Source organism: Ursus americanus, chromosome 2, assembly GCF_024610735.1.
Source record: "Ursus americanus isolate L20-20 chromosome 2, mUrsAme1.1.p, whole genome shotgun sequence".
Classification (NCBI taxonomy): Eukaryota; Metazoa; Chordata; class Mammalia; order Carnivora; family Ursidae; genus Ursus; species Ursus americanus.
This window is the reverse complement of record NC_142128.1, coordinates 44,679,285-44,703,383: the sequence shown is the minus strand read 5'-3', so window position 1 is coordinate 44,703,383 and position 24,099 is coordinate 44,679,285. Positions and strand designations below refer to the sequence as shown.

Sequence of the window (24,099 nt, the reverse complement as noted above, 5' to 3'; positions counted from 1 at the left end):
AGGAAGAGAGAAAACCTAAGCATCGAGGAACAGGAATGAAGAAAAAGGAAACCAGTACCATTATCCCGTTAGTAACAGTGAAATTTAAAGGAAAGCAGAGGATAGAGTTAAGGACCCCGGTGAAGACTTAGGAAGGGGTACCAGGTATAGAAATAAGGCAAGTTAATTGAAAAAAATATCGTTCTTGTTCTCCCTGTTCTGTGTGGAATTCAAAAGGAGATCCAAAATCCATGTAAGTGGGATCTCCGAAGAAAAAGTCCTAGATCTTGGAATACATGTGAAGGTGAATTGCTTATGACAAATGAGCCAACAATTCAATTTTCTCCTGAGCCACAGACAATGAGAGACCGCAGAGTAGTGCCTTTCAGACTTAAAATCTGATCCAAACGCCTCCATACGAACTTTTACAAAGGCAACAATATTTTTGTTGTGTGCTTTTGAGTCATTACAGGTTAAACTTGTTTTCGCGAGTCCTTCAAAAATCTAGTGGGTGAACTTGAACCAACTAAGATGCCAGAACATATAGCAAAGAGAAGGGCAAGAATAATTTAACTGTACACTTAGAATTTAACTGACAAGGGACCGGGAGATTGTAAATGTTATATGATCTAACAATAGAAAAGTGATAAGACTAAAGATACATAAGCTACAATCGGGAGGACAAGGAACGTGGGAGGTAGTCTGGTTATACTGATGTCATTTTTTGTAGCTGGAGACTAAAAGATGTAATATAAAATATCCAATAAGATAGGTGTAAGTATATTCAAGAAAATAAATGCAATAAGCTAAAATCGGGTAGTGGAAGAGGGAAATTCAAGGGATGAAGAGGAAATTATATCGTTTTTCATAACTTTTCTTAGATTATCTAATAGTTAAGGGTATATATAAAGGAACAGTTATAAATGGAACCACTAGAACAAAAAATGCCAGCATTTGAAATGTAAAGAAATCCAAAACCAGACCCGACTGCATGTAGAGGAAAAGCCACGGACTTCAATATAGGACGCTTGCTTCAGCACCTGCTGACCTGTAATGCAGAATGACAACTCCAAATTATGTCAAATAGAAGTAGGTCAAACTTATTCAAAAGAAAAGGGTCAGATTAAATCACAAGATAAGACTCCATTCTAAAAGAGACTCAGAAAGCTTGAAAATGCAAGTAAGGACAGTTATATTAGGCAAATTCAAACAGAATATCCAATATGGTTGAATTCAAAGCCGAAAGCATTGAACAAAAACAAAAGTGCCCTTCCTAATACTCAAGGATGTGGATCATAATGGTCATTCATAGATGAGAAATCCTAGAAAATAGATACTACTGGACTTTAAGTATTTTAGTTCATGAGCAAGTGGGCAAAAGGGGATTATGTACAAGGTTTCAAGATGAAAAGTAAAACTGATAACCTACTTTGTAGCCTGAAAACACAATGCATTTTTCATTCAAGTTCCCATGGGATAGTCAGACAATCTGACCATACGTTAATCCACAAACACATTCCAAAAGGAGCATTTTCTAATAAGTCATTAAAAGATAATGAAAAAATTAAGGAAATGGGATTCCTCCCTACAAAATTGATTATCTTACAAGTTACTCCATTAGACAACTCAGAACAAAATCCAAGCCTAAATTGCAGACTACCTAGAAAATATCAATTTTAGAACTCTGGTATGATTTATGGAATACCAAGGCAGCTCAGGGAAGTAGAAATCTCCATTTATAATCAGAATAAATGTATTAATCTCCATTTAAAAAAAAAATTCTATGGGAACCAGAGTCGGGGAGTTAATGTAGGAACGATTTGGGAAACAGGAAGATAAGACTAAAGGTAAGTGGAAGTAGTCCCTAGGGCAGGGTGGAAAAAACAGTTGGCATTCTAGTGGAGAGACCTAGTGGCATCCAGGATTGTGGGGCCTGCCTGGGGAAGTCTGGAGTGCAGGGGCTGGGCCCCTGGGAAGGGCGGGCTGGGACACTGGATGAGCCCCAACTGCGATGAGAGTGGAGTTTCTTCTGGGACGCCTCTTTTCTGCTCTTGTGGCCTTTTGGGTGGTTGGATCCTGTTCATTCAGGTTATACAGGATTGTAGACCTCTGTCACATCTAGGAGATACCTTCAGGGTAGTGTTTGAGTAACACAGCGCTATCGTTGGCCACCCCCTCATCTGCCCGGACAAGCAGGTGTTTTGTCCTCAGAAGAGGTGGTGGTTAGAGTTCTCTTAATCTGAAGTTATTTCCTCAAACTCTTCCATACTTCATTGAATCACATGACTTTCTATGAATGTATAAATGGTCACAAGCAGTTCCAGAAAAAGTAGAAAATCTGACCCTAGTTCCCAAAACCTTTCTTCAGGAATTACTCCTTGAAAGCCTATCACGAGAAGACAAACGATTGGCTTGCCTGTTCGGTTTCTCTGGAGCACTGCTGTCTGTGATGGCAATGGTCTGACGGCGCTGCCCAGTGTGGCCATGGCATTGAGTGCAGCTGCTTCCAGGGACGCTATTTTAATTTAATCTTAACTAAGTAGCCACATGTTGCTGTTGGCCACTGTGTTGGACAGAGCGCTGCTAGAGCGCATAAAAGAAGGAAAGCTTCCAAAATTCTTTGATCTAATCATAGAATTGATAAGTATAATGAGGACTGAACATAATAAAATCCGTAGATCAATTTCATTTACAAACACTGGTGCAGACACCCTAAACTAGCCAACAACTTGGTCTTCATAGATTATGATTTTAAAATGTGACTATGTGGGGTTTATTCCAGGCATTTACAAGTGGTTCGGAAAGCGCGACCTTCATTTATATTAAGATAGTAGTAGCAAAGGCCTGTCTAGAGTATGTCTGCTATCATGACCTTCTGAACATGACTCTAGCCAACGTGTGAGAGAATATGAACTTGATCCTCTAGAAAATCCCATAGAATTATTCAAATAAGAATTTAGAAACGTGGCTGCCTATAATAAAACCTGTAAAGAGCACAATAGCATTCATATCGATTATAACCAGGTAGGTATGATGGGGGAGCACCTAGCCTAGCAACAAGGAAGCTTGTGAGAATCTAGAGAAATAGGTAAGATCTAGTTGAAGGAAACCATCTTCTGCAGGACAAAGGGAGATGTGAGCAAGTGGGGGAGGATGTAATGCTCTCTTGGATAGGGGTTCTACAAGTTAAGCTGTGAATGTGGTGTCCGTCTAAGTCCCCAGCAGCAGTTTTTTCTCTTAAGGAAAGCTGACCCTGAAGCTCATGTGGAGTGATCAGAACAAGAATAGCTAGGGAAACTCCTACTCTTGAACATAAAATTATACAAGGTAAAACAGTTCCATACTACCACATAAATAGGCCATTGATTAGAAGGTCTAAATATGGACCCAGATGCCTATGGTGAGGTAAGCTCTCCTAAAGGCCTTCCCAAACCATGAGCGGAAGGGTATCTACCTATTCAGTCCATGGCATTTAGCCATCCCAAAACAACCCCCAAAAAACACATTGTGCATACCTAACATCCTAGACCAAATGAATTAACGTTTTCAGTACCCCCCCCAGCCATAAATGACCAGAAAAATCAAGGGAGTCTTTTTTTTTTTTTTTTTTTAAGATTTTATTTATGTGACAGACAGCCAGCGAGAGAGGGAACGCAGCAGGGGAGTGGGAGAGGAAGAAGCAGGCTCCTAGCGGAGGAGCCCGATGTGGGACTCGATCCCGATCCCGGAACGCCGGGATCACGCCCTGAGCCGAAGGCAGACGCTTAACGACTGCTAACGACTGCGCTACCCAGGTGTCCCCAAGGGAGTCTTTAATAATTCTGGTTAGGAGAAGGCCTAGCTAAGCATGCCACAAACATAGCAGTTATAAAAATTCAACTATTAAAGGTTCTTTGACAAAAGCGAAGTCAAAAGACACATCAGAAGTACTGAAGTCAGTCCTTGGTGGCAGGACACTAAGTGGTCTTTGCAGGTTGTGTGGGAACAGACCAATAGCCTGCTAGAAAACCCAGCAAAGGCAGCGATAAATAGCTCCGAGGAAAGGACCTAGGAGCAGCTCCTAAGCTCGTGAAAAGATGAGCGCCCTCCTTTATAATTAGAAAAATGCAAATTAAAGCTTCACTGAAATGCTAATTTTCATCAGTCAGATGGACAAAGATGAGAAAGTTTGGAAACGCTGTGTGTTGGCAAGCTGTGGGGGGAGGCACGGGCTCGTTGCTGTAGGAGAGCTAATTGCTACGCTCTGTACGGCTGTCGAGTTTGTTTAGCCAGATTTCGGGACTGCGATTTCAGGACGATGGTGGGCGAGGAGACCAGATTTCAGGACACGAAGGGTATCGGGTTCTGCCACTCCGCCCAGTAGCTTCCTGGTCGTCCTCCACTGGTGCTGTGCTGGGATTGTCCCGTTCGGTGGGGTGCGTAGTCTATACCACACAACTGTAGCCTGATGTTGCCCCCTAGGGCTTGTGCCCTAGGCTTTCAGTTCTTCTGTTCCCATGGAAGCCCTAATTCACGTGATACGTTGCCAAGTCCTAGGAGCTCTTCCCTCCGCCCCTGCGCTCATCATTCTTGCTTTGGGCGTGACTAGTCTTGACCTAGTGACGTGGACACAGGCTTGCTCCCGCCCCCCAGTGTTGACTTGGCTGTTCTACTTCCGCCCTGGTGATCCGGGGTGCTGGGTTAGCACCCTCTTTCTGGTCCCGTCCTCCTCCTAGCTCAGCTCAGTGTCCGTCCCACGTCTAGTGGGGTGAAACCGTGCAGTGACGACATGCCGGAGGCTTCTGCCGTCCCAGCTACCGGGTATTTATTCAAAAGCCAATACGACTTGGTTGCCGACCCAGGCGCAGAGCTAGAGACGCAGCACTGAATGAGGGAGAACTCTACCATTTGGTGGAGGGGTGGGGTGAGGCTATTAAGCTGGGGAAGTACTGACCGGGGAGCGTGGGGCCTGCTGCTTGGCGGGAGACTTTCAGGGAGCGCTGTGGCTCTGGTGGGCCCAGAGCAAGGACTGTGTGGTGGAGTGAAGCAGGTGTATCAGCCGGCCTGTAAAGTCTCTCCACTTCAGGGAGGACGTGTAACCAGGGCGGTAAACCTGGGGGTGGAGGCCATCTGGACGGTGGCCCAGCTGCGAGGGAAGAGCTCTGTAACAGGAAGTGCCCCCCCCCCCACGCTTGCAGGATGACTGCAGACAGCCCCAGAGGTTGGATCAGGCGACAGTGCGATTTCAGGAATTCTGGAATTAGAGCTAGGCGGGGCAAAGCTTAATGCACAGCAGATTAGATTGTGTGGAAATCCTCTTTGTCAGAAAGGGGCCTCTTTGTGGGAGCAGGACTCCTTTTGAATGTTTATAATTAAATGGGTCTTAATTATGCGTAGGGTGGTAAATGTTAATTGACGTGAAGTGGGGAAAAGGAAGAGGTCTACTTGCTAAGGGTATGGGTGTCCCAGAGGATTTGGTATTAAGCATCCAAGGCACAATTTCTCCTGTATGTCCAATGAGGAAGTGACAGAAGGGCCACTGTAGCCTCGGGGACACAGGCAACGGGAATGGGCACTTCCCCTGCTGTTCCAAATGGCATGCTTGCTAGAACACACTTTACCCTGGATCCCTCCCACTACACGTTGTCTCTACTGCAGCCTTGGCTCCAGGGTATTAATAAGGGAATTAACAGATGTTCTGAAATACTACAAATGCCTCTTGTCCAGCTTTCATCATTTTATTCGTTGTGGCTAATATTAAGTCCCTAACATGTGTCCATAACTATAATGCTTTACGTACATTAAGGTCTTAAAATGGAAGCATGCACATATTCTGTGCATAGGTGATAAGTGTACGTACATTATCCTAAACACACTTGTGTAATTGCCACTTAGATCAAGAGCGAATATTCCCTAGGATCCCAGGAGCGTTTCCTGTGCTTCCTCCTGGTGACAACGCTCTTCTCTCTGAAAGTCTTCACTGTCCCAGCCTCTAACACCAGATGTTGGTGATGCCGGTTTCTGAGCTTTACGTGAAATGACCTAGTGACAAAGCAGTGTGCGTTGTGTCTGGCTCCTTTTCCTCAACCTTGTGTGTGGGATTCTTCTTCATTGTTCCATATACTAGTTTATTTTCCTGTGTGAATGGGAGCACCACTTATCCCTGGTACTAACGGGCAGGTGGACAGTTTCTATCACTTGGTTATTAGGAGTATTGTTTTCTTGAACATTATGTATCTCTTGGTGAGAACATGTATTTTGGGCATATGCCAAAAATAAAGTTGCTAGGTCCTAGGGTGTATGTTTAGCGTTGGCGGTTATCTACTGTCTTACCCTTTCATCAGCAGTACCTGACTATCGTAGGTGTCCCACCTTACCGTCACTGGGCGTCGTCGGCAAGTGTCTCGTGCTACTGTGCGCCGTAGATTGAATTTCTGTGTACCCCCGACATTCACCTGTTAAGAACTTAACCTCCAAGGTGATGGTAGGGAAGTGGGGCCTTGGGGAGGTGCTAAGCTCTTGGGGGCAGAGCCCTCATGAGTGGGATCACTGCTCTTATAAAGAGACCCCCAAGAGCTCCTCCGCCCCTTCCACCATGTGAGTCTGTGATCTGGAAGAGGACCTTTGCCTGACCATGCTGGCACCTCCGTCTTGGATGTCCAGTCTCTAGAACTGTGAGAAATCTAGAAGCCACGCGGTCTGTGGTATTTTTGTTATAAGCAGCCCGAAAGATGAAGGCGTGGTTTTCAGTCTGATTTCCCTGATCGCTAATAAGGTGGAAACATTTTCACTTGTTTGTTTGCAATTTGGATAGTCTCTTTTGTGAAGTGTCCACTTAAGCCTCTGTGCATTTTTCTTTTGGATTCTTTTTTTTTTTTTTAAGGCTTTTTAAAAAATTTGAGAGCCATGAGGTGGGGGAGGGGCTGAGGGAGGAGGAGAAGCAGACTCCCCACTGAGAAGGGAACCTGATTTGGGGGCTCGATTCCAGGACCCTGGGATCATGACCTGAGCTGAAGGCAGCTTCCCAGGCACTCCTCCGACATTTTCTTAGAGTTCTTTACATATATTGGATAAATCTTTAATCACCTCTTCCCAAATTAACAGGCTCAGTGAAATACCAATAAAATTTCCAATAATTTGTGTCAATTGAAAACTGTAAAATTTACATGGAAACGCAAAAGACCAGGAATAGCTAAGAACATTTTAAAGAAAAAAGTTGGAGGGTTACTTTACTGGATTTCAAGATAACGTGAAAGTAGTTAAGACCTTGTGGTTTTGGAACACAGACTGATGAAATGGTAGGCCAGAAATAGACTCGCACTTGGACACTTGATTTATGACCATATGGCATTGAAAAATAGTGGTAAAGATTTTTCCCCTAACAATTCTGGATTAACTGAATATGGAAATGGAAAAAATTAAAACCTGATCCCAGCCTCACACCTTACTCCAAGAGAAAACTGAAGCAGGTTATATGTGTAAACATTTAGGATAAAATGATTAAAGTTTCTAAAAGATCACGTAAGAACATCTTTATGACCTGTGTTCCTTAGGTAGGATACCCAAAGCATTAACCATTAAGGGAAGGACTGATCAATTGGACTACATTAACGTGATGTCTTTATATCAAAAGACACTATTAGAGTGAGAAGGCGAGAACCTATCTGCTGCAGTCGTTGCCAGACTGCTGTGTCAGCTGGCTTTGGCCAATGGGAGGTTGGAGGACAGAAGGAAGGGAGAAGCAGGGATCTCTCTTCCTCCCCCCCACCCCCAGCTGTGGTTAGCCTCTCCAGCAGCAGCTACACCCCCTCCATGGTTCCCACTCTAATTCCAGCTTGTACTGGTTGGTGCCAACCCCTGGGTTCTGAGAACTCTTGCAGTATTAGGCCCCACTAGTGCCCTAACTGCCATCCTTTCAGCCTCCCTGATTTCAGCACAGCTCAACTGGACAGCTCTGGATGGTTTCAACTCTTCTCAAGCGCTATGACATCTTTCACCTTCTGTCCTGGGGTTTCCATGACACTTGTAGAGGTTCCCAAAAGCCTGCTTGACAAGCACGTACAGCTAGGAAATGTAGGAACTCAGTCTCCTGAAGGTGACGCTCTGTCAATGAGCGGTAGAAACCGATGAACAAATACCTCTTCCAGTCAATCCTTAGGTGGAAAAATCTGAGTGTACTACATGTTCCTCAGAAGACCCTGGGGTGGGATTGGGCTTCCATTGCCCACAGCAGTGACCTCAACAATGCATCTTAGGTTTCATTCTCTGCCTCTCCCCCATTTCAACACCTCTAGCTTCTTGGAGTCCCCTCCTAAATTCTAGTTAATGCTTGAACAATGTGGATTTCAAATGCATGGGTCCATTTGTATGTGGATTTTTAAAAATATAGTACTGTAAATGGGTTTTTCTCATGAACATTCTATTCTTTGGAAGGAGAACAGTATATAACACAAAACATACAAAGTATGTGTTAACCAACTGTTATTGGTAAGGCTTTTGGTCAACAGGCTATTACTAATTAAATTTTTAGGGAGCCAGAAATTGTACTTGGATTTTTGACTGTATGGGGTGGGTGTCTGGCCTTAAAACTTTCATTGTTTGAGTCTGCTGTATTTGCCCATAAGCTTTAGTCTCAGGCTCTGAGTTTCTGTGGGAGGCAGTGAATCCAAGCCAAGACACTGCTTTCTTAGTCATTCCAGTGTAAGGGTGATACCAGATTTCTCATGTCAATTCCTGGTTTGTTGCATTGTATCCTGTTGGAATTACTATATTGACTTCATTCCTTAGGTCTTCCATATGCGGAGTGGATTCTGCTTTCCTAGTTAGTCTGGCAGGTAAACCATTCTACTCTCTACCCCTCTGCTATCTCACCTTGTAGCTTTTCCAAGTTCTGGCCCTATTCGCACCTCACAGTCCTGAATCTGCATGGCCGCCTGACCATTCTTCATTCTCACTAGAACGTCCTCTGATCTTAGACACTTACTGTTTCTGTGTTGTTAGGAAAGCATAACACTGCATGGTATGCAGTTTGTTGAACTTTGGAGACCAACTGCTAGGTTTCAAGTTTTGATTCTGTCCTGAGTGATGGGGGCACAGTCTTTTTTTTTTTTTTTTTTTCAATGTTAGTCACCATACGGTATATCCTTAGTTTTTGCTGTAGTGTTCCATGATTCATTATTTGGGGGCACAGTCTTATCCTCTCCCTGTTTCAGGTTCCTTACATGTCAGGTGAGAACAAGGTGAAGATTAGTTTAGGACAGTCCTGATATTTAAAGAGTATTAAATGTTCTCATTGTGACTTCAGAATCTATACTTTTGTTTTCTATCCTGATTCATCATGGATATTTCCCTTAACACTTTGATAATTTTATTCATTCACCTCAGAATACTTGCTGAGTGTCTACTCTGTATTAGCAGCTGTGGACCTCCTCGTCCCTTACAGCTTGAATATTTCAGAAACCAAATTCTCCATCTGTTTCTACCGGCAACTCTCCTGTCCCCCAAGAGAAGCTTGTATTTCTAACATTTTCTTGAGAGTATTATTTCACTTTTCCTAAGCATAACTGCAGTAATTATGACTTTACAGTGCCTTTTATCTGTGAAAATACTTTTTAAAACACAATACTAAGCTATGAACACCCTGAGGACAGGCTTAGTGTCTTGATCGCAGATCCCCAGCAGCTAACCCATTATTTAATTTCTAGTCAATGACCAAGAAAGGTCTGTTGGAGTTGCTATCGCTCAGAGTTAAGATAAATTAAGGTTTGTTACTGAGTTTCCATATGAAGAAAACCCCAGAGAGATGGGTCACTGATTCTGGGTTCAACATCTTGACCCAGAAATTCACACTATGTGGCTGAGACAGAACTTCCTGAGTTTGGAAAATGTGTAGTTACTTTTCGCTTCTATCCTTCATTATCCTTGCTTGGGGTTGTTCCTTTCCATTGTATCTACTTCGATTCTGCTACGCAGTCTTTACCCTGGACTCGCCATCCCTGCTGGGGCTGCCTGGCTGCGTTCAGTTCTCTCGCCCGCCGTTGATAAGCAGCCTGGGCAGACTGGCCCGAGCATCCGGGAGCCGGGATGCAGCTTGCTGCTGACCGCAGGCTTCTGGACTCCGACCGTTCCGGGCCAGGCTCCTTCTATGGAGAATAACAGGATCGAGTTGCTGGGTCTGAAAGATCCTTTGAGGCGGTGACCTCCTGGCGACTCCCCTCTGTTCCTGTGGCCGTCACGGTCTCCTCTTCATGCCCCTCCTAGCCCAGCTCTGCCTGTGAGGCTGCTTCGTATCGCCCTAGTTCCCCCAGGCAAGTCTCCTGCGGGGGTGTGGGTGCGAGAGGGGTCTTGCTAGGGCTCTCTGGAAGAGCAGGGGGCGTGGGCCGTGTGGGGTGACTGGGGTGCTCCTCTCGGGCATTGGAACTGGGCTACAGGTTCGTCCTTTGCTGCCTTCCATGTGTCCCTTTGTTTCCCGGGGCAGAGCTTACGTGCACATGTTTCCATCCACGAGAACGCCCATCGTGGTGCACCCTCCAGGGTGGGAGGGCCAGCTTCCAGAAGAATAGCCCATCCTGTCACGTCTCACATGTCGTGGGACAGTAAAAGGTCGCTCTCGCCATCTTCCCTGTCGTCTGGGTTGGGAGAGCTGGGAGGGGACTGTGTGTGTTTAGGGCTCTCAGACTAATGGCCCCCGTTACCCAGTCCTGCCGGCCTCCTAATCTGCGCCACGGTCGGAAGCCACACTCGGAACATTGGACTCTTCTTTCTCTGAGGTCTAGAGGTAGTTCTGTGCAAGGATGCCATCAGGGAACTTTCTACATGGGAGACTCTCAGAAATCAAGGACGGTGTGGTGGTGCAAACTTAAAACACCACAAGGCAGAAAACTCGATAGGAATGAAAGACCATGGAAATCCTTGTCAGAATTAGGACAGCAAGTGGTGCGTGCATGGTGAGTACATTTACAGAACGGGGTTGGGCGGGGAGGGAGCCCACAGTCGGAGATATTCATACCCTAACTCAGTGCCTGGAGGGCATCTTGTTTCCTAAAGAAACAAATTGGAATAGGTGATCTAAGAAAGTCCTCTGTAAATCAGATTTCTGTGTAAATGGCCGCAGTAGAAGGAACCTGTGGCTATTTCTCCCGAGGTCTTTGGAAACAACTAGATTTTAGGGTGCCAGTAATGGATTAAGTAATCGGACATAAAGAACAAAATGCACAATTGGAAGGAAAAGCCCCGCAGCTTGCTGGCACGACAGCCACAGCTTTCAGGGGAAGCATAGGCCAAGTGTGTGTTTTTATTTGGTGAGGGGCGTCTGCTGTTCCAAGTACCAGAGCTCCAGCTTCTGACGCAGCCTGGGGTCGAGGCTACAGCCCAGTTTGGAGTGCCGGGGTGGGGGGGGGTGTGCTCACGTGGGGGTGTCTGTCTCTGGGTTAGTGCTCAGCCCTCCCTCCCTCATTCAGATGCATCAACAGTTCAAGTCTTACTGTCTTCCCATCTAGAGTGTTGGCCTGAGGGATGGGCTCCCAGGGAAGCCGGGAACGCTAGGCGAGAAGCTAAGCAGGATTTGTTTGCCTGTCTTCCTCCTCGTTCAGCTCCCCCCAGGCTGGCTGCCTGTATGAGACCCCAACTGGGTAAGCTTTTCCATGGAAGCTGTGACTTGGTTGTCCTTACCCCGCCTGAAACCCCATCTGCCGTACTGAGCTTCCCCTTGTTTCACGTTGTATTGTACTCCCCCCAGCTCCCTTACTTCTTCCTTTGGGAAACTCTGCCTTCTCTCCCCACCCTATCTTCCTGCTAGGCTTTTACCGCATTCCCCTGCTGTCCTAGACAGGACCCTATTGAGACACTTCTAACATCCGTGCACTTGTTTGACCTACTGGATTGTGAGGCCCTTGGGGCAGGGCTTTGTATCCAAAAACCTCAGGAAATGAGGGTCAATCCGTTCTTTAATGAATTCTTTTCCCTGATCTCCCTTTCTGTTCCAGTGACCAGATTTGTCTGTTCCAGGCATTTGAACTAGGGCCCTGTCTTGCCCTTGCCAGCTAGTATCCTCCTTTACACCAAAGCTGTGTGCTAAACTTCGGTCAGGGCCGCCTGCCTGTGGAATTATGCATGTTCTTGTCTCTCAGGAAATAATCTGGTTCCTTCATCTCATGTCAGTAATGAATTAAGACCAAAAAGTGCTCTGCAGCTGTTTTGTTTTCCCTCAAGTCAGCTAAACGTGGTTCCGTCATCAGCAGGTGCCCTCTCGCTGCTAACCTGGTCCTTACAGGTGGGCAATGGACAGTTTCCAAAGTATAGCTGCTGCTTAAGGACACCTGACGTTCTTACAAGGGAGCGTTCCCAGGTTCTTCACGTCCAGAATTCAATAACCGAACAGAAACGTGCGTGTGGGGTTGGCTTCACGGGGGTGTGCCCTGGGCGGTTACGCGGGCCTGGGTGCGGGAGCTCCTGAGCTTGGCTTAAAGCGGTTCTGGTGTTGCCTTGGAATTCTGATAGCTTTTGAACAAGGGGCCCTGCATTTTCATTTTCTACCAGCACTCCGTTATGTGGCTGAGCCGGTCGTGTGTGTGTGTGGGGGGGGGGGGGCGGGGGGGGGGTAATGTCTAAATACCCATTTTGAAGGAACAGGCACTCCGACTTTAAAAACCTACCACGAAGACGTTTTAAAAAGTTAATTGCTAATATTAGTGAGGCTATGAGGAAAAGAGCAGTCTCATTTGTTACTGGTAATGTAATTTTCCTAGAGGGAAATAGAATTTTATATACATTTAAACCTTTAAAAAGTTCCCTTTGTCTTGAAATTCAAAATCCTAATACGTTATCTTCTGTATCTTTACCCTTAAGGCTATTTTTTTGGTTTTGATTTTAATTTTCAAATTTTATTAAGGTAATACATGCCCATAGTTTAAAAATCAAGCAGGACTAAAAAGCTTATAATGGAAAAAGTTTCCTGCTTTATCCTTCCTTCCTCCTAAGTCCTAATTCCCAGAAGCAATTCATTTAGCGATGTCTTCTTGTATTTACTTTTCTATTCCTATACTATTTCTTGATTTATCAAATTTAAGAAATCTATTAACTTCCTGTTACAGTGGAGATAATTTAAATCTTATACCTTCCCACAATCATGCTAATGTCTTTAATGTAGATCTTTTTGGCATGTACTCTGAGACCTTTCGTTGGTTCTGTATATTTAATTTCCAGGTTTATGGAACTAAATAGCTTTTTTCCACCAAGCCGTATGCTTAGATTTAGCCACGTTGCCTTATCCTTGCACAGCTACGGGGCTTGCACATTGTTTATTCACCAAGCATTGTTAGTCATACAGGTTAATGCCAAACTCACCGTCTGTTACCAGGGGACAGACTGAATGACTATAGAATGCTCTGCCACCGTTAAAAACCAGGGACTGGATCTTGTCCCTGGTCCGCAGGTGCAGGTGGATCGAAGTTTGAAGACTGGAAGGTCACTTGACACGAATGCTCTGTGTGGGCCATGTGCATTTTTCATTCTTGCGGTGGTGAAGCAGGTGACTCGTAGGGTGTCTGGGGGTGGCTCGGTGCTCCAGCAATGTCCTGCCCTCTCTGTGCGCCTTCTCTAGGCCAGCCTGGCCGTCTCGTCCTGTGTGGTGGTTCTTCTCTTGGGTCCCTTTTATTCTGGACCCCAGTCGTTGGACCTCTCCACTTTCCCCCATTCCTTTCCCGCCTCCCCCATTTCCAGCTCTTTTTATTCCATTGGGAAGGACTCCAATAACCTATTAGAATAGAGCCCAAGCCCTTAATTAAAAAATGTTTTCATTCTTCATAGGTCAATCCTATTACAAAATATAAAGGACAAATGTTCAAATGTGTATATACAAATTTTGTACTGTTGTATTTGTTCATCTTGTTTTTTCTTCTCCGTACGGTTTCTCTTCTCCATGGGAAGAAGGCTTGGGAAGGTAGGATTCTAGATCTAGGATCAAGGCAGGCAAACCAGCCCATCAACCAGTGACAGCACAGGTCTCCGGATGAAGGCTTGTCACAAAGGTGTTTGGAATGAACTAAAGTTTATACTGTCCCTGGTCTGAGGCCTCCTGTCGAAAACTTGCTGCTCCAGCTACGTGAGGACTGTCCTGTGACGCCTACAGATTAACCTGGAAGTCGTTTGTCTCCTGTTACGGAGGTTAAGCATATGGGAGGCTCCCAAGCTACACCCTTGTTAAGTCGTCAGCCTGTGTGGGAGCAGCCTCATGGGGAGCCCGAGGGTGGGAAGTAGTACCCTGGGAAGGGTTGGGGGAAACACTTGGATCTGGGGTGGGGCAGGTCCAGTGATGACATCAGACCCGAACCTCCGTGGAGGCTTCATTCTTCACCCATTGGCTCTCGGCGTGGAGCTTGCGAGTGTGTCTGTGAATGTTCCCAGGTGTTCCAAGGTGTCTTGAGGGGGTAGTGTGAGGTCGGGAATGGGGGAGAGGCACCATGAAGGGCCTGGAAAGCCTGGTTTCAGTGGTTCCTTCTCCTGGTCATACAGGTGCCTGAACAGGAGCACGTCTAAAGAATCAGAAATGTAGTAGCTCTGCTCTGCCTCCTTTTCCTTACAGACCTGGTCAGGGAGGTCTGTCTTGCCTGAGTGACAGCAAGGGATTCTCCCCTCTGCGAGCAAAGCGTTGTCTGCGGCCAGTTGAGAGCCTGGCCTCGTTTGGAGCTTGCCCCTGTTCTTTGCAGCCGAGGCCAACCTCATCCACATGTTTGTTCTCCTTCAACAAAGGCTTCCTGAGCTCCTGTAATGGCAGGTAGGGTCCCCTGCCTACCTGAATAATACAATTTTGAAAATGTGTCCAAAGTTCTCCCTTCTGAAGGTTGAACAGAATCTTGTTACTAGCTGGATTCCATTGAGAGCTGACCAATTCTACAAAATCCTATTTATGTGTAATCAGTTTATTGATCACTTTGAACACAGGTGGAGGGGGATAAACCGTCACCCCCCAACTTGTGTTTCCAACCAGGCTCTGTAGAACTTCTATTTCCTGTCTTTTCATGCTGTTTTGGACCGAGTCTATAATGTTTCCTCCTCTTTCAATTACTAAAAGTTGAGATCCCCTCTCCTAACTCTGCTGGCCCTGTCCATGGGCGGACTTGGGGTTTGGAAGATCCGAAGATCAGTAGGGTCTGTGGTCAGCTCTTTTGATTGGCCTCTGGCTCCCGCTGTTGGTGCTGGGGACAGGGCTAGAAAGGCATGGCGTGTTTCCCTATCTTCCTCCTCCTCTTCAGCAACCTTGGAAATCATGGTTGGGGAATTGCCAGTCTGGCTCAAATTTCTCTGCTGCTTCAAGGCTCTGCTCTTCAAGGTGTTGAGGGGGGAAGGGGAGAGACGGACCAGTGGCTGTAAACTCGGTTGACAGCCTTGTTGGCAGTCCCCCGTAAATGTTCTTGTGGTCTCTTTAGCTGCTGCCGATGGATTTTGGGGTGTGATAGACCTCTAAATGTCAGCTCTGGTATATGCATGAATTCTTTGGAAGGCCCTATAAAATCCGGACATGGGGAGGCGGGTCCCCTCCCTTGGAGACCTTCCTCCAGAAGGGCACTCCTGCTGCTGGAGCCCCTTGGCAGGCTGCCGTCAGGTGGGGACCTACAAGGTACCCCCAGCCTAGCCCACTCAGTGGGGTCCATTTGATAAACTCCTATGTATGTTTGTTTTTGTCCTGCCATCTGCCCGGTGTCTGATCACCTATTTACTCTGATGGTGAGAGGGGGACCCCCCACTGTAGATGGCGTGAGGTGGCCAAACCCAGGACGTCTGATGTTAGATGAGATTGGCAGTGGTCGGCCAGCCCCACACAGCCCTGGGGGGGACACCACCGGCCACACAGGGACTAGAGCACAGGGTGAACCAGAGGGGCTGTAGGAGGCAGGCTTGCTTTGCAGTGACCGGGTGAAGTGACCCTTGGTTTCCATGGGAAAATAATTGGCTTGTTTGAAAACTTTTGCAAGCCGGCGGCTAGGTGAGACCGTTCAGGTTGAGGACCAAGTGGGATGTAATTAGTCCAGCTACGAGAGAGACGTTCTGGGCAAGGAGCCTTTCTCACAGGATGGGGGCAATTCATGGTTAGGCCTTGGGGGCTCTGAAAGGCTCCACAATGTTTGGGGCAGCATGTGGAATTTCAGGCCTTAGAATGTGCCCTGCCAACGGATTCCTTTATAAAGCTCACCTTTGGGTGGGACAGCTCGTGGACTTTGCTGTCCAAGAAGACCTCCAATGAGGAAGTGAGAGGTCAGGAAGCCCTTAGTGAAGCATTGCCCCATACGTGTCGGATTCTGTGACTCACAATGGAAGAATGGGGGATCCCACAGCCCCTGGTGTGGTTCTTTGTTAGACTAGGGAAAAGACTGAAGACAAGGCTGTGGTTCTGACTGGGGGGAAGGGGAGTAAGGCTGCATCTAGGGTCCCTGGATGAGCACCAAATACTGGTGAACATCTTTGAGCTATGTTTTCCCTTCAGATCGGGTTTTGGGTCTGGGATAGCGAGACAGTCCTACACCTGTTTCTTGAAGTGTTGGCGGCCTTCTGGCGAGACTCTTCCAAAGGCAACTGGGCCCAGGTCGGGCAGAGGCTTCCCATGTCCCCCGGAGGGTTAGGGGAGTATTATCCCTTCTTTTGCACTCTTCATAGTCTGTGTCCCCACAGGGATGGGCTAGTTTAGAATGTTGTTTCGGGGCTGTGACGGCGGCCACGGAAGCACGGGGAGGACGGCGTCTGCTGCCTGCCGCAGTCTTCCTTCCTGGCTGCAGCTTAGCCTGGAGCCCCCGCTGTTCTTCCCGCTCTCTCTGGTCCGCCCCCCGACTTTGGAGGGCGCATGCTCTGTGGATGGCAGTGGGTGGGGGAGGAGGCTGGCAGGGAGCGGGGGCTCCCGTCTCTGCACTGAGCCAGCCGTCCTCACCGGGCTTCTGCACGGCGTGAATGATGGAGAGGGTCCGAGGGAACATTTTCCCCTTCTGCACAACAGCTGCTGCATCCCAGGGCGAACCTCAGTGAAATCTGAGGTTCCTGACTCTCCCCTGCTCCTTCTCCTCCCCATTGGTTGCTCTCCCGATGGCTCATCTTACCATCACAACCCCCCCCCCCCCATCCCTGCACCGGTCACCTATCTCCTCTGCTCCTTGGCACTCAACCCTAGCTGAGTGTCCTCCCTGTGAAAGTTCCCATCTATGAACTTAGGGTCCCTCCAACTGACTCTGCACACTTCTGAGCCCCAGATCCATGGATCCAGATGCTTTCTAGATTTTTTCCACTTGAATACCTCACAGACACATCAACTTTAAAAGCCTAAAATCGAACTCTGTTGGCTTCCCACCCAACCTCCTCTTCCAGGCCTACCTGTATTGGTTGAGGGCACCACGTTCTGTCCAGCTGCCTAAGCCAGGACTCCCCAGGTCCTTTTTGACTTCATCACCCCCATATGTAACCTAGAACCGGGAAACATCAGTCCCGGTTCCCATGATCGCAAGTCTGTCCATTTCTCCATCGACCTGCTTCCCCACTGGCTCAGGCTACTGTCCTCTGTCGTAGCCCCATGGTGGCTTCTCGTCCAGGTCCTGTGAGTCTTGGCCTCCAATCTGTTTCCTCCTCTGCCAGCAGTGAACTTCCTGTATTCCAAATAACTCCTGTCCTTGCTTTAAAGACCCGTAAATGCCCTCCATTGTCTCTAGGTTGCATCCTCCTTAGTCCGCTCAAGGTCCTGTGACTGCCTCCACTGTTGGCTTTGCTGGCCTGTCCTGCCCCGTGAACGTACACCCTAGCTCTATAAAACTTAGAATTCCTCAAATTTTCTCCTCCGTACCTTTGCAAATGCAGCTTCCTTTGCCTGGAATGTACTTTTGATTTTCCTTTTCCAGACTCTTCACTGACCTTCCATCCATCTCTTACTAGGCTTAAACTCCTGGTAGCTCTTCCCTGACCCCTGCATTTGGTTAGAACCGCCCACCCCACTGTGTTAACACCCCATATTTCTCCCATCATAAGATTTCTCCTTTTTGGAGCTACTTAACTTTTGGACTCCCTGCTTTTCTCTTAACGTGAAGACGAGGGGCCTGATGCCTTAATCACTATCGCACAGTATCTGGCATGCAGATCTTTGATAACGTTCACTTAACCTTGCTAAGCTCCAGCTGGAAACATGGGAATAATGAGCTCTTCCTCTAGATTCTATCACTGCCCCATTTTACAAACCCAGGAAGCGATGCAGAGAGGTTAGAACATCCAGCGAGTGGTGGAGGTAAAATTAGAACCCAGACAGTCTGACTCCAAATCCTTGTTCTCCACCCCTACGTGATGCGCGTGCTCAGAGATGCTCTTTGCAGGTAATTCTGTGGTTCCAGCTGCTCTAATCCACCCCAGTTTGGAAACCGTGTATAAGAAAGGATTGCTGCCATTGTCCAGCACACTGACGGCTCAAAAATGTGACTGCTAACATCCTAAATGGATTGCAAAAGGGAAACAATGTTTCTGAAGCAGGGAGAGTAGAATAGAGGCAAAAACGGCCATCCTGAGAACCTGAACGTTTCTTAGTGCAGGAGAGCAATGGATGCTTGTGGTCAGTACATTTAGCCATCCAGTTTCTAATGTGTTCGTTATCCATTTCAATATTGTCTGATACAGTTCAGACACTTAGGCCAAGAAATGTACTGGGCAGTGAGGATCCCGAAGCAGCTCTTCTGTCCAGAGGCTGCTGTGTGGTGGGCGAGACAGGCTGTTTGAACACATGGCCAATGAAGAGACTGCATAGGGTGGTGTTGGGGGGTCACGGGGAACATCTCCAAAGCTCTTTCAGGAAGCCTTCCTGGTGGAAGTGATGTCCAGGATGAGACCAGAAGGACTTAAAGAATAGAACCTCTTTCAGAAAGGATATAAGGTCTTTCAGAAAGAGCCAAGATAAGTGACGGTGCTGGTAGAGTGAACAGGACCTCATCTGAGGTTAGCGGATCTTGGTATTGGTTCCAGCTCTGTCCTTGACCCAGCTGCGTGACTCGAAGCCAGTGAACATTCCTACCGCTCCCCTAAAATGTGGGCATAAAACATACTTCGTAAGGTTATCCTAAGGATCAAAGAAAGTCTTTGAAGACTGCTATGAGGTGTGAAGTGGTATAAAGATTTGAAGTACGGTCCTCGATGAAATAATGAGGACTACCACTTGGCGCGGCCACGGCTGCATAGGAAACCCTCCAGGAACGGTAGCTGCCTTCTGCTTTAGACCACGTCGCTTCGCTGTGCTGGAAGTCTCCTGCCCCTCAGAGAGGACTTCCTGACAGATCCACAGGGCGTACACTGCTTAGCCCTTAGGGACCTCTGCTTTTTCTCTGCTCTTAGTTTCTGGAGCTCGTTGCTTCCCACAACCAAGCTTTGGGTTGCTGAAGGCTAGTGTCCCCATGTTCGCTTTCTCCCCAGTTAATTCCTTTGAAGGCAGGAGAAATAAAGGCCGAGAGACAAGGTGGTGGGAAACCTGAGGAACCTGGTCCCAGTAACAGGGGCCCAAGCATGTGTTCCAGTGTGATTCAGAATCTAAAATTCTAGAGGGACCTTTGTTTTTGGCCTTGTGATGGATTTGCCAAAAGTGTTAGGATATGTCATTTATTTTTCCCCAGTTCTATTGACAGGATTGACCTATAACATGTAAGTTTAAGGTGTACGGCATACTCTGGTATAAGTATGTCATGAAATGATCACAAGCGAACATCTGTCACCACACATAGTTAAATTTTTTTTCTTTGTGATGAGAACTTTCAAGATCTAGTCTCTTAGCAACTTTCAACTACTACAATGTGGTATTGTTACCTAAAGTCATCCTGTTGCACATCTCCAGAACCGATTTCTCTTCTCACTGGAGGTTTCTACCGTTTGACCCTCTTCATGCTGTTCCCTGACTCCCCACCTCTGGCAACCACAAGTCAGCTGAGTTGTTTTTGTTCGTCTTTTATTTTATTTTTTATTTTATTTTTTAAAGATTTTATTTATTCGACAGAGAGAGACAGCCAGCGAGAGAGGGAACACAAGCAGGGGGAGTGGGAGAGGAAGAAGCAGGCTCATAGCAGAGGAGCCTGATGTGGGGCTCGATCCCATAACGCCGGGATCACGCCCTGAGCTGAAGGCAGACGCCCAACCGCTGTGCCACCCAGGTGCCCCTGTTCGTCTTTTAGATTCCACATGTGAGATCATACAGTATTTGACTTTTTTCTCACTTAGGACATTATACTAAGTGTCCTTTAATTTTATATGGTCCATCACTTGGTTTAAAGCTTATTTAAGTTTTTAAAGAGCCTATCCGGGTATGGGTAGGGATGTTTAATGAAACAGCTGCTTCTGGTTCTGTGATGCTAAGGGATTAATTAGCGCAGTGACTAAAGTAGGGGTCCTGAAGCAACTGGGAAGTTGGCTTGCAGGGAATCTGGGGAAGGAGGGGAGTACGGACCCACGTGACTGTGCCCCTTTGGGCCAGCTTATTACCGTTTTTCAGGTGAGTGCTGACTGCAAAGGTCACAGAAAAGCTGAATGTGTGTCCAGCTGCTGAGGACACACCAGAGTCCGGTGCAGCTCTGTGCGTGTAGTGGGTGCTCGAGGGCCGAGGATTCGTCGAGCACTCGTCCCGCCGAGTGCTGCTGTGGGATGGTGCTGAACTACAAGAAGCACCGTTCCTGGTCCCAACGTACTTGTTCATGACCCAGCAAGAGAAAGCCAGCCACAGTCCGAGCACAAGGAGACAAAGGCTCCACTGACAGAATTTCATGCACAGAACTGTAGGGACATGTAAGAACAGTTGCCTGGGTTGGAGGGAGGTAAATGGAGCTGTGGGGAAGACCGTGTAAGGTGGCGTTTATAACCAGATAAATGTGCATAGAGATTGTTACCTATAGACTAAGGGTTACTGGTGGAGAGGGGGGAAAAAGGTGGTGGGGATGGAGGACACTTGTGATGAGCCCTGGGTGTTGTATGGAAGTGTTGAGTCACGATGTTGTACACCTGAAGCTAATATTACAATGTACATTAACAAATTAAAAAATTTTCGTGGCCAGCGAGGTAGAATGAAAGATCCTATTCACCATGGGTGCTGTTGGGTATAGAGCAAGGACCTGAACCCAGGCTGTCTTTTCCCTTTCCACCCTATGATGCAGCTGCTTCTCTAAAAAGTTAGAGACTCCTAAAGTGAAAAACCTGGACACCTCGTTGAATTACTGTAGTCAACAGGTCTGGAGTGGAGGCTGCTTCCATTAGGGTTTGACTGCTCTGGCAGCTCTGGGCCCAGCTCTGATTAACTTCTGAGTGCACAAGTGGCTTGTGGTGTGTCTGCTGTTGGGTGCGTCTGGATGGAGAGAATCCTGGGGGAGAATTTCTGGTTTGATCCCTGGGCTGAGGAAGAGAGGCTGTGGGGAGAAGTGGAAAACGAGCGAGGGCCTGGAGGAGGTGATGCTGCCGCTGGGCCGGGTCCGAACAGATTTGGTCCCCACACTGCTTTCCTGCTCAGAACAGCCCTCCCTGTCCCGCTGCCTCACTTCTACCTCAGACCCAAGGACACGAGAAGTTGCTGGTCCTGAAGGAATTGAGGATGGGTAAGAGTTGGCACTATGGGTGGTCTTGGTGGCAGGAGGAGGGGTCCTGTCATACAGTTGGAGAGACACTTTCCTTCTGGAGGAAGGCATGCTGCCCCCCCCCATGCTATTTTTGGATGTAGGGGAGGGATTCATGGGGGGCTGAACCCAAGAGCACCGTTAGGAAAGACCTTTTAGCAGATCTAGGACTTTCAGACCTGGCTCTTGACCTCTCAAATGCTTCAGTAGGAAGGCTTGTCTCTAGGATGCAGAAATCTCAAAGATACAGGATGGTCTACAAAGAGACCAGATCTTGAGAGAACTATGGTTTTCCCATCTAGAATCTGATGTTTGTACAGCCAGGCCTTACACTGGATGAGCTCCTTGGATGTCATCATCCCTCGGGTGAAGGAAAGGGAAATCACTCCCTTAAAGAGACCGTAGCATTTAGGAATGGGCAGATAAGCATCCCTCACACGATATACTGAGGAGAAAGAGGCACAAGACTGAAGTGTGTAACCCTCCCTACCATCCCCTGAGGTGGTAAAATGTGTGTGCAGGCAGGACACCAGAGCGACTCCCAGAAGCTCTGGAGGAAAGGACAGTTTCCTTCAGGAGGCCTAGTGGGAGTGGAGACTCTTGTTCTTTTTAGCCTTTTTTTTTCTTTTGAATTGGAGCAACTACTCCTGAATGCTGATGTTGGTGTTTTGTGTATTGTTTTTCCTATTTTCTGGTATTACCCAAGAAGTGCCATGGAGGGTGCAAGTGAAGACTACTTCCATGGTTCTCGCTCCGAACAGAGCACAGCTCTTTCTGACCAACTTATTTTTCTTCATCATGATAAGAAGCTGGCTCCAGGGAGAGGACCAGCAGCCGGAGATTCTGATGAGCACGACCAGACCGGACACAGGGTTGTGTTGTGTACAGCCACGACCAGCGCTGTGGGGACCACTGAATGGAAACAAAGGCTTGAGTGTAAATCAAATAGAAGCTAAACTTTCAAGGACTAAACCGGTGTCTTCCAAACTTCTTACCTTTAATACACACTCGCCTTTCCCAAAGGTTCCGCTAGAATTTCATTACCGAGTGGCCTTGCCTTGCTGGGGAGGGTGTCTAGTTTTTCTGTAGGTTCTATGAAAGTTAAGGACCTTTTTATTTTCAAACCTGAAACTACCACATGTACTTTAAGAAGTTCCTTCTCCCACTCTAGAAATGCAGATATACTTCCTTAAAAATCGTGCCCATCCTCCCTGACCTTTCAGATACTCAGATGAAAATGCCCGGACACAACTTTGGAATATACGGAAACAAAGATTGACTCTATGGTAGGGGGGCTGAAGCAAGATGGGCATAGCCCATCGCAGAAGGGACTGCACAGGGCACGCTGGTTGGAGGCAGCAGAGAGGTGTGTTGCTCAGGGATGGACATCTCGTACAGAGAGGGTCAGGGTATTAAATGTTTCTTCCCACAGCTCTGCGTAGGGCCTCCTTGACCTCCTTGTTCCTCAGACTGTAGACAACAGGGTTCAGCAAGGGAGTGATGATGGTGTAAGTCACTGAGAGAAGGACGTCTTGCTCTGCAGAATCCTCGGACTTGGGCTTGAGGTAGGCAATGGAGGCACAGCTGTAGTGGACGACGACCACTGTGAGGTGGGAGGCGCAGGTGGCGAAGGCCTTCTTCCGGCCCTGGGCAGAGGGGATCTTGAGGATGGTGGAGATGATGAGGACGTAGGAGATGAAGACCAGAGCTACGGGGACCAGGATCACACAGGAACTGACAACAAAGTTGATGATCTCATTGATAGTGGTGTCAATGCAGGAGAGTTTGAGGACAGGGAGGATGTCACAGAAAAAATGTCCAACCACTCTGTGACAGAAGGGTAAGGTAAATATGGATGTCACCTGGACGACTGCCATGACCAGGCCAATGCCAGAGGTGCCACACAGCAGCTGGGCACATGCCCTTTTGCTCATGAGGACTGTGTACCTCAGGGGGTTGCAGATGGCCACGTAGCGGTCGTAGCCCATGGCCGTGAGCAGGAAGCAGTTGTTGATGGCCAAGGCAACGAAGAAGAACATTTGGGTGCTACAGCCTGCTATGGAGATGGGCTGATCCTGGGCTAGGAGACCAGACAGCATCCGTGGGATGGTGACGAGAGTGTACACGGTCTCTGAACTAGCCAGAATGCTCAGGAAGAAGTACATGGGGGTGTGCAGGTGACGGTCAATGCAGATGATGGTCACAATGATGGCATTGCCAGCCAGGGTTAATGTGTACAGGACGAGAAAGACCACAAACAGGGTGATCTGGTAGTCACGGAATCTGGAGAAGCCCAGGAAAACAAACTCCCTCACCTCTGTGAGGTTCTTTCTCTGCATTCTTCAACTTCCGTGTCTGAAAACAATGTAGGGAGTCAGTACGGAGCAAGTTGCCTCCTGATGTGAGTTCAAACAGGGAACACACATGCACAGTCTACTGTCTTGCTCTATCATCAGGGGGCTTGAATAGGTCTTACGTCTAGCTTATCTCCCCCCCCCCCTCCAGTTCTTGCTGTCTGCTTGATCCTCCCTTAAGCCTCTGGCCC

General features: G+C 47.5%; 1 protein-coding gene across 1 annotated transcript; it reads right to left on the bottom strand.

Annotated features, from left to right (window-relative positions):
- Positions 1–22,966: 22,966 nt before the first annotated feature.
- Positions 22,967–23,893, bottom strand: LOC123783700 (putative olfactory receptor 10J6). The gene has a single exon (XM_045784620.2). The coding sequence runs from the start codon at positions 23,891–23,893 to the stop codon at positions 22,967–22,969; it is 927 nt and encodes a 308-aa protein (XP_045640576.2).
- Between the last annotated feature and the right edge of the window lie 206 nt (positions 23,894–24,099).

Bases quoted from the DNA above. Each gene is read 5' to 3' on its own strand.
- LOC123783700 (XM_045784620.2), bottom strand. From the start codon at position 23,893: ATGCAGAGAAAGAACCTCACAGAGGTGAGGGAGTTTGTTTTCCTGGGC.